General features: G+C 43.3%; 1 protein-coding gene across 2 annotated transcripts; it reads right to left on the reverse strand.

Annotated features, from left to right (window-relative positions):
- Positions 1-828: 828 nt before the first annotated feature.
- LOC134178638 (RNA cytosine-C(5)-methyltransferase NSUN2-like) lies at positions 829-17,027 on the reverse strand. 2 transcript variants are annotated; one of them, XM_062645524.1, is made up of 19 exons: positions 16,969-17,027; positions 16,805-16,906; positions 7,929-8,023; positions 7,644-7,854; positions 7,515-7,586; positions 7,368-7,458; positions 7,096-7,237; positions 6,973-7,029; positions 6,846-6,920; positions 6,656-6,786; positions 5,744-5,817; positions 3,136-3,263; positions 2,484-2,960; positions 2,345-2,428; positions 2,139-2,271; positions 1,669-1,746; positions 1,470-1,608; positions 1,329-1,410; positions 829-1,268 (listed from the first exon to the last, which is right to left on the reverse strand). In XM_062645524.1, exons 1-19 carry the CDS (start codon positions 16,999-17,001, stop codon positions 1,001-1,003), a joined length of 2,472 nt encoding a protein of 823 aa, XP_062501508.1. In that variant the 5' UTR covers positions 17,002-17,027; the 3' UTR covers positions 829-1,000. The 2 variants fall into 2 exon arrangements, with proteins under 2 accessions (XP_062501508.1, XP_062501509.1); XM_062645525.1 differs by lacking the exons at positions 829-1,268; positions 1,329-1,410 and having other exon boundaries at positions 1,472-1,608; positions 1,669-1,742.
- Positions 17,028-17,044: the final 17 nt, after the last annotated feature.

Below are 17,044 nucleotides of genomic sequence, written 5' to 3' on the forward strand. Positions count from 1 at the left end.
GGTTAGGGCCAGCGCTACAATCCCCTGGAGCTTGGCCAGAGTCATCCAGGGGCACTGACTATGGCGCAGCTTTGGGACTGGACACGAAGGCCCACAAGTACCCGTCTGCTGCATGATGTTACTGCCAAGCCAGCAGTCATGTCCACCCCAGTCAATGACCAGGTACTCATTTATACTCCTGAGTCGAGAGAAGCAATTGTGTGTAAGTTTCTTGCTTAAGGAAATTATGCCATAGCTCACCATCACTGTGACTTGAACCTGCAATCCTGCAAGGTCCCAGATGTTTTCATTCTCCAAATGCACTCTCTAACCAACTGAGCTATTGCACCACACACACACACACACACACACACACACACACACACACACACACACACACACACACACACACCCACCCACCCACCCACCCACCCACCCACCCACCCACCCACCCACCCACCCACCCACCCACCCACCCACCCACACACACACACACACACACACACACACACACACACACACACACACACACACACACACACACACACAGAACTGGATAAAATTCCATTATCAGCAGTTATGTTCACCTCATCTTCAATGTTCCTTAGTGAATCGATGCTAGTAGAATGGCCAAAGCATTTGTAGGCAGCACAATTAGTGTTGCCTAACCATCAGTAGCTACTGTTGGCTCCTTGTTTCAAAGATCAAATATGGCAAAAACTAAACTTTAGCTTATTTGCCAGCTTCTCTAGTACTGTGGTAGTGAAATATGATGTTAACACAATACTACCCGGTGAGAATGGTTGTAGTCACATTATATTGTTGCAACTGTAAGCACAGACAGGAACCTCAGAAAAATGTCACGAAACTACAACTGCAGTTTATCTACGTAGTACAGTATATCTACTACAGTGAGTGAACACAAGACATCTACAGATGAACAGCTGTCAATTATATAATTTGAGTTCCCTTTTCATGGTCATTTGTTGTTTCCTCACCAGGTAGCTCTGATCAGATTTAATTAAGTACTACATACTACATCCAACTCACAATCATTACCATCAGAATTACCATGACAACTGGGAGAGTTTGACTGTTCAAGTTGATCTACCGGATCTATTGAACTCTCGCCCTCTACATTAGGTCTCAGTTGATTTGAATCCAATTTGATGTCATCCTGTGTTGCCATACCGAATATAAGAAGGCAATGCATTCTGTCCGCATCACTTGACATTATTCGGGCAGATGAGTGTCCAGTCCATCCACACACATCTACAACACACTGTGGTCTAAACAACAAACCAAACTTTTAAGCAATTGTCTACAGAATCTCAACATAAACTTAATACCCAGGAACTGATGAAACAGCTCTTGTCTCTGTTTCTGTATCCTCACGAGAAGGATCATATGTGAATACCACTGAACCAGTTGCTAAAAGAAGAAAAAACTTTACAAATACATACATTAATGCAAGAGAAATAAATGTGTACTCAATTTGTTGAGCTGTGCTTTGGAGTTTGGTGAAAGCAAGGTTGTAGAAAGATTAAATTGACGAAGCAACAGTTCCATGTCTGTTAAAGACACATATATACGACGTTTGCGCATGTAAGGGAGCAATGCTGACAAACCCTTACAAACACATACAATACTATGGTTGATAGCAGACCAGAACACACTCGTTTTTCTAACCTCTGATGCAAGTCGCAGTGGACAATTCACGTCTCTCCCTTCTGACCTTTGAAATACTCGTACACCAAGGTTGACTATCTAATGAAACCATTGACCAAATTACAACAATTACAACAAAATGTAATGAAGTCCAAACAGTTTCTATGTCAATTTATTTATTGACCAACCACACACTGGGCAACAAAACAATCAGAATTTTGTAAATGTCACTGAAACTGCCAGTTGTAGAGATTGGTACCAACCCTACTTCCCAATATTTTAGAGTAAGTCACCAGCACATAAAGGGCAAGAACAGAGCAGATGACAGTGCCTTGATTTTTAACACAACAATTGACTTTCACATGCAAACTTGATATGGTCACAGTGGAAAGAGTTTTTGATGCCAAAAGCTACCCATTCACCAATATTACAATACCGATGGTGACAGCATTGCCAAGCTAGACACCCTACAGCTCACACATGTGACATACCCTGACATGTTGCTTCTGATTCAACACTAAATCTTTTACAGCTTGCGATACAATGTATATCTTTCGTTTCTTTGTTGTCTGTGATCGCACCAACAAGAGACCAACAGGAAGATTTTCAAGCCCATAGTAGTCTCTGTTTCAAAATGCATTAATATAATATTAATGTTAATCAATCAACCTTCAAAAAATTGCAATATTGCTCTTACCTCAAACATGGCCAATCAGGATCATCCTTTGTTAGAAATATAAATGGTTCCTCTTTCTTCTCCACACCTTCAACAACATCGCTCCTGTTGTGGACAACAACAATCATATATTTACTGAGCACCACAATAATTTCCTTACACATTCTTAATCTCTGGTGGCATATCACTGATGTTACAAGAAGTATCAGCTGTACTTGTATCATGAGGAATAGAGCCATCCTCCATACGTCCAGATGCCATTACAATAGCATCATCTTCCCCTTCCTTTGCTTTTGTAAAGCTGTCTCTTACAACCTCGAGATCTGTTGTTGCTTGTAGTGTACTAGCTCCACAAACACTGTCAACATTTGCATCTTCAGTACAGATCTCTCCTGCCAAACCTGAACAGTTATCATCAGAAGCACCGCAAGATACAGAAGCAGCAACATAATCTGAGGGTGTAGAGAGTACATTCAGACCACTTCCTCCTTTTCTACTAGAACATTCAGACAACAAATCCTGATGTCCAACTTTCTTAATCAGGGGGAATTTCCTCTGCCAAGGTACACTTGTCAACTTGTGAAAAACAGCAATGAAAAACCCTCCAGTGTTTTGATGGTGAGGAAGAATTCTCTGACTAGACACAAACATTACGTTACACTAGGGTGCATTTCTTTATTCTCAAGCTTAATCCGGTTGAGGTTATGGACCTCTACTGAGTTTCTTTATCTCCACAACCTAATCCAGTTGAGATCATAAAGAAATGCACCCTAAAACATCAATTATTGTCTGTCAATATCTATGTATAGTACCATCTCTCTAAGTGCATCAATTCAGCTGCTTCAGGAGATGATGGAAACATTGTAGCACATAAACCTTGTTTCAGTGCTTCAGGTACTTTATCATGAGAATCAAACCATTCTCCACGCTTCGACAACAACTATAAATTCCAAACAATAGGATTATATGAAACACACTGTGTTGAGGAGTCACACCACTCAAGTACCAGAAGCATGCCTAACTACTGGAACTGAGCCTACACACAAGTTATGCTTAACTAGTGGAACTGAGCCTACACACACACACACACACAAACACACACACACACACACACACACACACACACACACACACACACACACACATATGCACGCGCACACACACACACACACACACACACACACACACACACACACACACACACACACACACACACACACACACAATAACAAAAAGTAAACACATACATGCATAGGTACCCACATAAACCCACATACTATATAGTCACAACAGAAACCATTGTGGGGGCAAAGGCTGAAAAGTGATGTGGTAGAGAAAGTGTGAAGTAATTCTATAGAGCCTGTATAATCAATTAATGTGTGTCAATTGTCAGAGTTGGTAATGCCAATGACCACGAGCAACTAAAATATACGTGACGTGTGTGTATATGTAAGGGCTAGGTGAAGTGCATGCGATCCACATCGTTTATCAGATTGTTGGATGTGACTACAGTGTGTTTCGTTTTGTGATTAGTCTATTGTTCATCATTGCTTGTCGCTCCTGAACGGCACTCAGCACCCTGCCGTGGATTCCATTCATTTGAATTTTTCTTGTGGACACTAGTGTGCCTCACAACTTTGTCCTACATTTATCTTATCAGACTGGTTTGATCAGCAGTCCTAGGAAGCCTAGGATCAAGTGTCCTGCCGGTCGTCTCCCCCCCATGAGGAGAAAGACCACCTGGAGACATTCGCCATTCACAGGAAACCCCCAACTCTATCCTCCAATCACGATCTTACACATTTGGTTAGTGTTTGTGCATTCACGTGCATCCTTGATAACTGCTGATAGCTATGCACGTCACTATTGGCTCTCTGATATCACATTTCGTTACCGTGTGAGCTACGCCTGCATGTCATCTTTTTTTTTGTCTTTCTTTTCTTACTTCGAGGAATACGCAGCGCATGCAGAACAGTTTCTAGTCACTGAGGGTGTCATACGCTGGATGCATGGAACAAGTAGACCTTCTTAACGCGGTGCGACAAGTGCAAAACTATGATTTGCATATGTTGCGATCGACCGTTGGTTGTCCTTTGTAGTACGCTTTGAGTCTAGTGATCTTAGAACAAGAGACAGACAATAAGAAGAGCTGAAAAGAGTCAAGCTGTTGTTCATAGAATTGGATGGCACGTGTCGAGACTACACAGGCACTTGTGTCAGAGGAAAATTACAGAAATTAGCAATGAGCCAATAGTGACGTGCATCTCTATCAAGGATGCACAAACATTGAACGGCACTGTGATTGGAGGATAGAGCGTTGGTGGTTTGTTTGAGTGGTGAATGTCTTCAGCCTGTCTTTCTCCTCCTAAAAGACAACCGGCCGAACACTCGAGTTTATAGCAAGCCTCACTCCGTGCATTGAATTCTCTCCCTTGCACCATGATCACAACATTTACCAGTCTCACTCACACCCACTCACTCACAGCCAAACAACAAGCATTTGGACATCACGGAGAACATGTGGGTACATACTCCACCAACGTAAATGTACACACTAAGTGGGTCTCTGATTGGTGCCATTGAAGGTTACATTCAATACTGAATATTATTGTCAAAGCTATCGCTAGGAGTCTGTTCTACGTTTTCTAATAAGTGGTCTCTTGGGAACGGCACACAGCAACCTGAAGAGCTGTACATATGTACATCGTATAATTACTAGTAATACGTGAACCTCTGTCGAGCATCGCTTCAAATGAAAGCTACAAAGCAATATTCAATGAGAGTAGCTCTATCTAGAGTTGAGCTGATTACAAATTGATTGAAACTTTGCTATCATCTAGTAGAGATCCGTAAGTTACTCTAGAGGTGGGTGTACTCCTACCCACAATGGTATATGTGCACCTGCATTGTGACATCACAAACTACCATGCCTGAGATTGGCTCAAAATGATGTAAATTCCAGTTGGTCTGTTACATGCACGTTACATCCACTTATATGCATGCACATTACAGACATATACAAATCTCATCACAGTACACAAAGGAAGGGCTCACCGTCGCTCGTCCCAATTACAGTTATTATGATACATCCACGTTAGTGCATATATAAGTTACATGCACACATGCTTGCACACTTGGACAAGTAAGTCAGATGACAGCATAAAGAACAAAGCAAAACTAAAAAATATGAAATGATAGAAAACGAAAATGCAGTACAGAAGCTGCTGTAATTGCTAAAGTACATGTACCTTTCCCTAAAAACTGTGTGTTTCTGTTGAATAAGTTACACAATACACAAGAAGCCCATTCTATAATAATGACACAGTATACTATAAAATCCAAATGCCATAACTAAAACCTTACACATCAATCTATTCAGCAACACTACAATACATATAAATCAATAAATTAACACCAAACCTTCCATCTGTGAAGTCCACAACAAGTTTTCAGTCCTGGCAGATCACCAGATACATCAACAAGCTCAACAGTCCCTAAATAAGTAAAATCACTTAAGACCCAGCAGTGATGTACTACTGGGAGGCATGAGGAGGCACTTAACTCCCCAGTTTTGGAGGGTGTGTCTAATTAGTTTTAAGTAGTGCACTTATCAAATTCGGAAGTTGGGTGTGAGTTTGACAACAAAATGTCCTCAAAACCAAGTGAGGATGCAATGATGTAGATACTACCAATAGTACTAGCAATGGTTGCATGCTAATGTTTACAAGCCGTATTATCAATCTGCTTATTGTTAAGTTTTTAACTTATTACAAAAAGATTGAAAACCTAGTTACGATCCAGTATAAAAGAAAGCAGAGTCTCAAACCTGACACTAAACTCAACAATACATTAAACACTTTTCAAGCATAAGTTCAAGGCGACTACATTTTACTATTTTGATTAATACATTTTTTAGTAATTACGAATACGCAACCAAAGCAAGTACACAACATTTGTGCCCCTGCATTGATACCTATGGCAAGCGCCTAGACTCAGCCAAATACAGTAGACAGCAATAATGAGCACTAGCAGTTGAATTTAAATCAGACAACACTACAAACAGAAGAGATACTGATGCATCTTCCTTTAGATGGTATCAAATAGGTGAAGTACCACTGTACATCATAAGCTCTTCTACACAAAAACATTTGTGCACGCACGCATGCACACAACACACACACACACACACACACACACACACACACACACACACACACACACACACACACACACACTGGTACATGCAAAATTGTTACAGGTGTGGTAGCTACTGCCTCATGCTGCAATCACAATGTACTGTAACAAAGAGTACAACAGAACACCCAAACACACCTTTGCTCATATTTAGTAATGCAGCAACTACAGCCTCATCTTCAACAGGATTAAGAGAGCATGTTGAATAAACTAATCTTCCACCAGGAGCAAGAACTTCAATGCCACGACAAAGAATACGTAGTTGCACTCTTACAAGATGTTCTTTAGTATTCCAACCATTGCTTATGTGACTCATGACAAAGCCTACCTGTGGAGTCCAGGACCAAGTGTGGGATTCCATTTCTTCCACATAATTAGGTTCTTCCTCATTGTTCCATCACCACTATTAAACAAAGCATCAAATCAGTACACTAAAATTTAACAAGTGAAAATACCTGCATGGAACATCACATAGTACTCTATCATATACCACTGGCTGACGAATACCACAATCCTATTATTCAATGTAATCACAATTAGTTATGCAGCTGTCTCTGATGACAATCTACAACTTCACTTCCTTTGGATTATGATACAATGTCGGATAAATAGAAGCATCATGATTGGTGACCATTAAACAAGGACTATTGATTCGCTTAAGCTGATGAAGAAGAATATAACATCGTTTGTAATCTCTGTCATTAGCAATAATAAACCCACCTGTCAACAAATATACCTCATAATTATGTACAGATGCACGCATGCACGTGCACGTGCACACACACACACACACACACACACACACACACACACACACACACACAACTACAATCGCATATACAATACTGACTCGGAATAGCAGACACTGCTGTATCTTCAGCGTGAAGAAGTTCTAACAGCTGAGCCGTTTTTGATCCAGGAGCAGCACACATGTCTAAAATCTAACAACAACAAACACTACAAATACAGCACAGCAAGTCAAGTGGTTCACAGTCACTTTGTGATGTGGTTTTACGTCCAAAAGAAGAGGAGGAATCATACTCACTGCTTCCTGTCTACTGAGATTACCCTGATATAAAAAGAACTCTACATCAGTACACAGTGTATTTCAACGTGGCACTCATACCTTCTCTGTTTCATGCACCAAAAACTGATGAAACTTGACAAGAGTTGGATGTTTCCTCAAGACCTTGCGTGGTAGGGACACATGCCATGCAAGACCATCAGGATACCAAGACAAAGCATGAGGCGGTGAAATAACCTCTCCATCTACCACGAGGCCCTCCATTTCCTTGAAGAATATTGTTTCAAGACATCGAGACACTTGTCTGGCATGACTACAACAAAAAGCATCAAAATAATAGCTCACTCAACAAAATGATGTCCATAACAACAACAAAACCGAACCTACCTTCTCGTTCCTGTGATTCTAAATGTTGCTGCAAGATTCTCTCTTAAGGCTAACATAAATTCATCCCATTCACCTTCAGGCACAATGTGCTGCTCCTAAATGTGCATGTCATTGTTATAATAATTTTCTCTTTCTCAACCAAGCATTACCTGTTTGCTAAACTCAAACTCCATAATACTAAATTTATGACAAAAAGTGGAACATTCATCCATTAATTCTACTGACATTTAATATTAACTAAAATGTTTAGAAACTATTCAAAAATCTAGAGCTGTTGCCAGCTCACTCCTAATATTGTTGACTCTAACTTTGAATGACGGTAGATAATAAGTGAAACCTTCAGTAACACATAATATAAGGAACTGTCTGTAAATGCCAATATTCTTCCAAAACATAAATGTCACAAAGTAGACTAGGAGACACCTGCCTTTCACCCCATCGCTTTGGGCAAGAAAACTATCGAAAGACACAATGTGAGCTTGCATAATTCTAACACAGGTAGCCAGTCAATCAAACAGTAGAATGTCGATTATCCAAACTAATTGCAGGTTTATGTTTCCATAAATTCAAATGTACGTAAAATCACACAGAACAATTTTCCCCACAGCATCACCAATGCAGTAGTGTTGATATGTAGGAATGAGTTTGTGTTCAGTTCTTCTGTAAAAGCAGGTATCGGTATTAACTGCTTATGTTACAAAGCTGACTTCTATACCAAAACCTCTGTGCTTGCAATAGAGCAGGTCCATGACTACTCAAATTTGTCATTGCAGTGCATGGTCCTTTCTGGAGGAACCAACCAACCCCCCCCCCCCCCGCATAAAATTTCCCAATGACACAAACGCTACACCTTCCAGTTCATTCGAACACAAGCCCACACCAGTCCTGTGTAGACTGTACGTGTTGTCACCCTCTGCAATGCTTCCCACGATTGAAGACTTTATGCTGATTGAAGCCGCTCTTCTACCCGCTAGCGTTTCTTTCTAAATTCTGATTGCATTTGCACTGCATCCAACCTACACGTTTCCTGTACCAAGTGCTACAGGGGGAGTGTGTCGATTCTAGCCTCTGTCCACCTTGCCAATTGCATACTACTGTACATCTGCTCGTGTACATCGCTACGCTCATTAGTCACGCAGAAAGAGAATGCAAAAAAAGTATAAAAACATTTTGAAAATGAGAAAGATGAAGGGTTGCCATACGAAAAAGAATAGAAACACGACCATATGAGGGTTTGCTATGACATCTTTCGTATTTATACTTGTACATATAGTTATGAAGAAGAAAAAAGTTATCTTTGACTGATAGAGACTAAGCAAGTTTGAAGCTACATTTGTGAAGATATTGAGGCACAAAGTTGCTTCCGGTTGTTTAGTAGGCATACCCGCCGTGACGTCATAAGAGGAACGAAAGTGGCTAGAGCGCATGCTGGCAATAGAAATGTCTTATGAGAAGTAAACGTCTGGTTGCCTGCTGGGGATTACATCAACAATGCTAAAGAATATGATCAGTGTCCTGGTGTTAGTCCTGGACGCCAGTATGTAGCATTGCAAGTATGAGTGCAAATATTCTTTCATTTCCTTACTGTTGGTTGCAATACTGCAATTGCTGTTGTTGCTATTGGTATTGGTGGTGTGTTTCTGGTTTGTTTAGAATTACTGTCCATCGTAGTATGTCTTGGCAATATGGCTTTATTTTTTCTTTTCTCTTGTACTTCACACAGTAGCTTTGTTAATTGGAAATGCTAGTACACATTCGATAGAAAAGAGAATATTATTAAAGTAATGCTGCGTTTACAGATTGTTGTTGGCTGCTTTGTATTAAATGGAAATTCCGTGAGGTCACAATTCAAATTTCAGAAGGCACTGTGAGACATTACAGAGTAAAAGAAATCTGTCAATAATTTGGTTAGGTTTCATGTGAAACATACTTGTCACTGGAACTACCAGTGTATGGTGTTATTTATGTTTGTAGGTTGTGAGTGTTAAAACTTCTACTGCCATCCATACTCAATAATCAATTGAATCATAAATTGTTATCAGAAATGTAATTGGCTTCTCACCTTTTTCATTAAACAAAGGAATATTTGAGAATCAGTTACCCATGGTCAGAGCAAACAAGATTATGAAATCTCTCTTAACTAAACCGACTCTAATGATTTATGATTGTCTCTAATGTATGAGGACGTTTGAAACTGCTGCAAGAGAATCTCATGTTCTCTCCAACCCACTCCCAGCACACAGAGTCTTGTGAGTTGATGATATACTGCCACTGTGCATACTAAATGGTATCTCCTGCACGTGCAATAAAGCTCATTTCTTGCACGCTGTAGTGGTACATCTACTGGAGAAAATCGTCACAAGCAACTCTATCGTTAGAATTCTACAGGACTTACTTACCCTATATTTCTCATGATTTCTTTCAGCCGTTTCTCCCCCTTCCGTATTTGTTGACTCTCACATTGTTGCGTTGCAATCCTCTCAATGGCTTCCCAGTACAAAATCGCCAGCACAGCTTGATGCTTCAGGCTTCAGTCTCCTTTTACCTTGGGTAAAAGCCCAAAGTCTCATGGTAACGTAATCCTCCAGTTTCAAAACATTCCGGCTGAAAACGCACTAGACGGGTCTGAACATGTGGTTGGCCCATCCCACCAATTTCTCTCTTGTTTCTTCGCGCTGCCCATTTCTTGACATCTTGGCATTATTGGAAAAGCGAATCAAAGACACACTTTCTTTCTGAGCACATTACTGCAGCCAGCAGGCAACCAGAGGTGTACTATCTCGTCAGACATTTCTATTGCCAGCATGCACTCTAGCCAGTTCCGTTCCTCTTATGATGTCACGGCGGGTACGCTTATGCCTCAATACCTTCATGAATGTAGCTTCAAAAATTAAACTTTTAATTTTGGGGGCATATGAACATTAAGAACTAACAAAAATGCAATAAAATAGTTCTTGGGACTTTTTCATGTCAGCTACACAAGTACAGTTCCCTTACCCAAGGAATCCACACAATTGCCTCTCTCAACTCAAACGTACAAATGAGTACCTAGTCCTTGTCTGGGGACACCGACTGTAACTTCACAATCAGCTGCTCAGGTCCTGACGGGACTTTGAGTGCCCACACCTCAGTTGGCATCACAAGCCGGTGCTCCTTTTTAAGTTTTTGGCTCAGCTCCAGAAGACTGCTATTGCAAGCCCAGAGTTCTCCTGGGTATCACACAAGAGCCCAGCTGTAAAGCTGGAGACGTGACTTGGTAAAGGCAGCTCGTCTGTGTGCATGTGTATGCATGCGTGTGTGCATGTGTGCGTGTGTGTGTGTGTGTGTGTGTGTGTGTGTGTGTGCGTGTGCGTGTGGGTGTGGGTGTGGGTGTGGGTGTGCGTGTGCGTGTGCGTGTGTGTGTGTGTGTGTGTGTGTTCTCAGAATAAGACAAAGACCCATGCCAAATATGCTGAATTACAATGTTTGGTGAAAACTGCAGTAAGGAAAGACAAATATGAATGACTTGAAAAGGAAATAGAAGGTTTAGAAATGATTTTAAACAACACAAGCATGATGAGTTCTTCAGAAAGCTGAGAAAGATAAACAGAATGTCAATGCAGCTTCCTGGATGTGATCTTACATGAACAGGGCTAAGATTACTGACAACTGAGTCTAAAGATCAGTTGCTTTGTTGGCAAACACATTTGAATCAGTTCTGAATGTGTCTCGCTCAGCTATGTTAGACTCTGTTGATTCTTCTTGTTTAATTCCTGGCAGTCCTTTCACTAATAATAAAGTCATTAGTGTCATTCAGAGACTATAAAGAATGGCAAAGCATTTGAAAGATGGTATTACAACAGAGGTTCTCAAACCTGTGCTTAAATCAATTAAAATTATCAAATTAGTTGAAAGAACTCGTAAAGTTGTTCAGGAATGAAAGATTCGCTTCTAGTTCCATTTAATCACTTACTGTGTAATTATCGAGGAATTTCATTGCTCAGTTTCCAGGCAAACTTCTTGCCAATGTTTTGTTGAATAAGCTGAAAGAGGTGATTGAATGCTCTCTTTAGAGAAACAGTGTGGCTTACGAGCACAGACGGGTACAATGGATCAGATATGGTTACTTTGTCAAGTCATTCAGAAAACAGTAGAGCATAAAACCTCCTTACATATCTGTTTTGTGAACCTTTCAGAAGCGTTTGGTTCAGTGTCTGGTTTGCTCTAACCAAAGTTATTCAACAATCTGGTGTACAAGATGAAGATGCAGTAATCAAACTTATCAATGATCAACTTGATGGAACAAGATGTGTTATGTTGTGAGACACCAAGAAGAACTCTTTTCAAAGTTTAAAGTAACTGCAAAAGTCCAACAGGGATGTGTGCTGTCCCCAGTTTTATTCAATGTGGTTATGGACAGAGTCCTAAGACAGACTCTTCAGAAATGTACTGTTGGTGGTATTAAGATTGCATACAGAACAGATGGTGGTCTGTTCCGTGAACAGACAGTTGACGGAACACATAAATCAAATGTCCCGTGTATGCTGATGTATGGCTCTGCTAGATACATCAAATAAAGATCTACAACGACTGGTAGATACAATAATACTTGTATAAAATTAAGAGCATGCAGGTCAACACAGACAAACCAAAGCTCTAAGTAAGTATTGGTAGCAAAGAAGCATCCATCTCTACTGATGGTTACATCTTAGACAATGTTTCTGAGTCCTGCTTCCTTATGAGCAAGTCAAGAGATTGCCATTCAAAAGTTGAGGATCATATCCAGAAAGATAACAAAAATTTTGCATCTTGGAAATGAAAAGTCTTTACCAACAGAAGTTTCAGCAAAAATGTTAAATTAGAGTCCTTACAACACTTGTTATGGCCGGTGTTACTGTATGGTTGTGAGACCTGGGTAGTCACCCAAAAAGATATTCAAAAGCTCAATGTACATTTCATATGAGATCAGATGTATAAGATCCATCTCAAGAGTGACAAGAGGGGATAAAGCTAAAGTCTGTTTATGCTGACTTCTTCCTCAGTAAATCCTAAATAACTCTTGACAGCAAGGTCCTAGAGACACGCTAAACACTTCATTTTAGTACTCATTGTCATGCTGTTCTTTGGGTGTGCATTGCAGTCTGCCAGATGAACTTCCGCCAACCTTGTTATGCAAATTGTTTATTTTAACTACTCTAACCAATAGACAGTCTTCAATTAAAAGACAAACCCACCTCTTATGCTAATTAGTAATTGCTCATTGAATAAACACTGGAAACATCTGCCCATGCAAGAACCTCACAAGTTTCCGGGGGGAAGAAGAGGGGAGAGAGGGAAGGAGAGGGGAGGAGAGGGAAAGAGAGAGGGGGTAGAGAGGGAAGAGAGGGTAGAGAGGAAAGAGGGGGTAGAGAGGGAAGAGAGGGTAGAGAGGAAAGAGGGGGTAGAGAGGGAAGAAGAAGGGGTAGAGAAAGGAGAAGAGGGGTGGGGCTAGAAAGGGGAGAAGAGGGCAGAGAGGGGAGAAGAGGGTAGAGAGGGGAGAAGAGGTAGAGAGGGGAGAAGAGGGGAAAGAGGGGAGAAAAGGGGAGAAGAGGGGGTGAGGATAGAGAGGGGAGGAGAGGGGAAAGAGGAGAGAAGAGGGGAAAGAGGGGAGAAGAGGGGGTGGGTAGAGAGGGGAAAAGAGAGAGTGGGGGCAGAGGGAAGAAGAGGCGGTGGGGATAGAGGGTAGAGAGGGGGTAGGAGGGGACAAGAGGGGGTGGAGGTAGAGAGAGGAAGGAGGGGTTGGAGAGAGGGGTAGAAAGGAGAGAGGGGGTAGAGAGGGAAAGAGGGGGTAGAGAGGGGTAGAGAGGAGAAGGAGAGGGGAGGAGGAGAGGGGAGGAGGGAGGGAAGGAGGAGAGGGGGAGGGAGGAGAGGGGGAGGAGAGAGGAGGAGGAGAGAGGAGGAGGAGGAGAGGGGAGGAGGAGAGGGGAGGAGGGAGGGAAGGAGGAGAGGGGGAGGAGAGAGGTAGAAGGGTAGAAGGGAGGAGAAGAGGGGGCAGAGATGGGAGAAGAGGGGGCAGAGATGAGAGGAGAAGAGGGGTAGAGTGAGGAGGAGAAGAGAGGTAGAGTGGGGAGGACGAGAGGGGAGGAGAAGAGAGGTAGAGTGGGGAGGACGAGAGGGGAGGAGGAGAGGGGAGGAGGAGAGGGGAGGAGGAGAGGGGAGGAGGAGAGGGGAGGAGGAGAGGGGAGGAGGAGAGGAGGAGAGGGGAGGAGGAGGAGAGGAGGAGAGGGGAGGAGAGGGGAGGAGGAGAGGGGAGGAGGAGAGGGGAGGAGGAGAGGGGAGGAGGAGAGGGGAGGAGGAGAGGGGAGGAGGAGAGGGGAGGAAAAGAGGGGTAGAGAGGTAGGAGGGGAGAGGAGAGGGGTAGGAGGGGAGGAGGAGAGGGGTAGAGAGGGGAGGAGGAGAGGGGAGAGGGAGGAGAGAGGAGAGGGAGGGGAGAGAGGGGAGGGGAGAGAGGGGAGGGGAGAGAGGGGAGGGGAGAGAGGGGAGGAGAGAGAGGGGAGGGAGAGAGGGGAGGGGAGAGAGGGGAGGGGAGAGAGGGGAGGGAAGAGAGGGGAGGGGAGAGAGGGGAGGGGAGAGAGGGGAGGGGAGAGAGGGGAGGGGAGAGAGGGGAGGGGAGAGAGGGGAGGGGAGAGGGGGGAGGGAGAGGAGAGGGGAGAGGGAGAGGAGAGGGGAGAGGGAGAGGAGAGGGGAGAGGGGGAAGAGAGGGGAGGAGAGGGGAGGAGAGGGGAGAGGGGAGGAGAGAGGAGAGGGGAGAGGGGAGGAGAGAGGAGAGGGGAGGGGAGGAGAGAGGAGAGGGGAGGAGAGAGGAGAGGGAGAGGAGAGGGAGAGGAGAGGGAGAGGAGAGGGAGAGGAGAGGAGAGAGGAGAGGAGAGAGGAGAGAGGAGAGGGGAGGAGAGGGAGAGGAGAGGGAGAGGAGAGGAGAGAGGAGAGGAGAGAGGAGAGGGGAGAGGAGAGGGGAGAGGAGAGGGGAGAGGAGAGGGGAGAGGAGAGGGGAGAGGAGAGGGGAGAGGAGAGTGGAAGTCAGAGTGGAAGTCAGAGTGGAAGTCAGAGTGGAAGTCAGAGTGGAAGTCAGAGTGGACCCACTTTAGAAATTGTACCAACTTGAAGAAAGCTAATGAAGCTAAAATGTCAAATTCAATGTAGAGCAAGTGTCAAACCATCACCCACAAAAGTCACTGTTAAAAAGGAAGCCATACAACATTGAACTATCTCCATATGTTACAATAAATAGATGGATTAGACATTAACTTTCCAATGTTTGCGACTGTGCAGTCTGGTGTGATTGTCAACAATGCCAAAGTCCATAATGGGTATGGCAGACTGCCAGGTTCCAGGTGTTTGTTAACCTCGTCCCCAAGCCCACGTTTTGCTTGCACATATTTCACCACATGTTACTATGCCATGTACACCTCCATGCAAACAAAAAAGTTGGGTCTAAGCTCCAAGATTAATGTCCTGCTCCAACGTCTCCAAGGGACCTTATGACATCACGATCTGATACGAAGATGGGTCCATCATGTGCTTTGCTAAAGGAAATGTTTGTGCAGATACTGCGTGATATGTAAAATGTAAGTTGAGTCAAGAATCTCCAACTGGATACATAGTCTCGCATAGCCAGACCCTTTTCCGCCACGTCATACTTCCAGGGAAAAATTGGTCTGCTGAACAACCTTTGATGTCACTGTGTGCCGCGTAACCAAAAAATCGGCTATCTAAAGACTGGATTTGGTTTCTTAAACGCTTCACTAAAGATCAGATTGGTATGCAAGCAGTGCAATCCTGTCTCAATTAGCTTCTCTTGTTTCGTAGAGAACAACTCGAAGACTACAGCTAGAGTCGTTGCTGTTCGTCAAATCTGCACGTGGTATCTGCACATCAGGCATGATCCTGTCGATTCCTGCTATACTTGGCTTCAGCAAAGCACATGATGGACCTCTCTTCTGTTCACGTGGTTCAGATTGTGACGTCGTGAGGTCATGTGGAAAATGATGTTAAAGGAACACTTCACCGATTGACGCACACGCAGTAGACGTTAACATACGTTAAGGCCTTGTGCGGACCGAACGCTTGCTGTGTTGTGCCGAACATTGTTTTAGTCTCGCCTTCCGAGGCCAACTACTAGAGCACACAAGAGACGAGTCTAGATGCTTCAGGCAACTCTAACAGTGAAAGAGAACAAGTTACAGTTCATAAGCGACTCAGTCGTTCATCCCGTTGTAGACTCCACATGATCGTCTTGAGCGACTTGCGATCACTTGGTCTTTCGCCCTTTCCTCCGTGTTTCTTTCTACGAATGGAGGCCATACTACAGTACAAAAAGGCTTGCGTGATGCAAAAACACATGAAAACGTCCATCACGACGCACATAATCACGTGACACAAAGTGCCTTCATTCTACAGCCGAACCCCCATTGCCCGTATGTGTGCTTATTGAAGGTGAGTCAGTTATGCAAAAGAACATTTTACTTTCGCCTAAGCAAATATCAAAGTCTACACGCTATCAAGTTTGATCTGAGATAGAGTCAAACTTCCCGCGCGAGGGCGGAGTCACAGATGTGCGGACCGGTGAAGTGCTCCTTTAATTAATCTTGGAGCCCAGACCAACGTACGCTGCATGGAAGCGTACGTGGTCCACCACACGGCATAACAACACGTGGACAAACACGTGCAAGCGAAAAGAGGGCCTGGAGACGAGGCTACTAGTAGATGCATCTAAATGTCTGCGCGTGCATTTTCCTCTAAAACTATCAGTCTAGACTGTCTAGACAGTAGAGTATCCTAGTATACAAAGCACATCGATTTCACACAGACAACTAAATTGACATAAGAACGTAGTGATTCATAAACACTTCGACAATCACCTTGTAAAATCTTTCAAACGCTGTATTTCTCTTCTCGACTAGCGAGTAGTTCGCATTTCCACGTTCCTTCTTTCGTCCTCTCTTCCGTTTTCTGTCTCCGCCCTATTGTGTTCACTAGTTTGTTCGCAGCATAATGCTATGCTAAACAACAACCTATTCGCTACCTCGTCGATCTTTCCCTTCTTTCTCTTGGGCATAACTAGCTAGCGTTGGTAACACTGCGCACGCGCAGTAGGACAA

This window comes from Corticium candelabrum, chromosome 4 (genome assembly GCF_963422355.1).
Source record: "Corticium candelabrum chromosome 4, ooCorCand1.1, whole genome shotgun sequence".
Lineage (NCBI taxonomy): Eukaryota > Metazoa > Porifera > Homoscleromorpha > Homosclerophorida > Plakinidae > Corticium > Corticium candelabrum.

Coding starts and splice junctions, on each gene's coding strand:
- LOC134178638 (XM_062645524.1), bottom strand. CDS start 17,001: ATGCCCAAGAGAAAGAAGGGAAAGATCGACGAG. Junction 7,459..7,514: donor ACGTAAAACCACATCACAAA/GTGACTGTGAAC, acceptor TGTTGTTGTTAG/ATTTTAGACATGTGTGCTGC. Junction 5,818..6,655: donor ATTACTAAATATGAGCAAAG/GTGTGTTTGGGT, acceptor TTACTTATTTAG/GGACTGTTGAGCTTGTTGAT.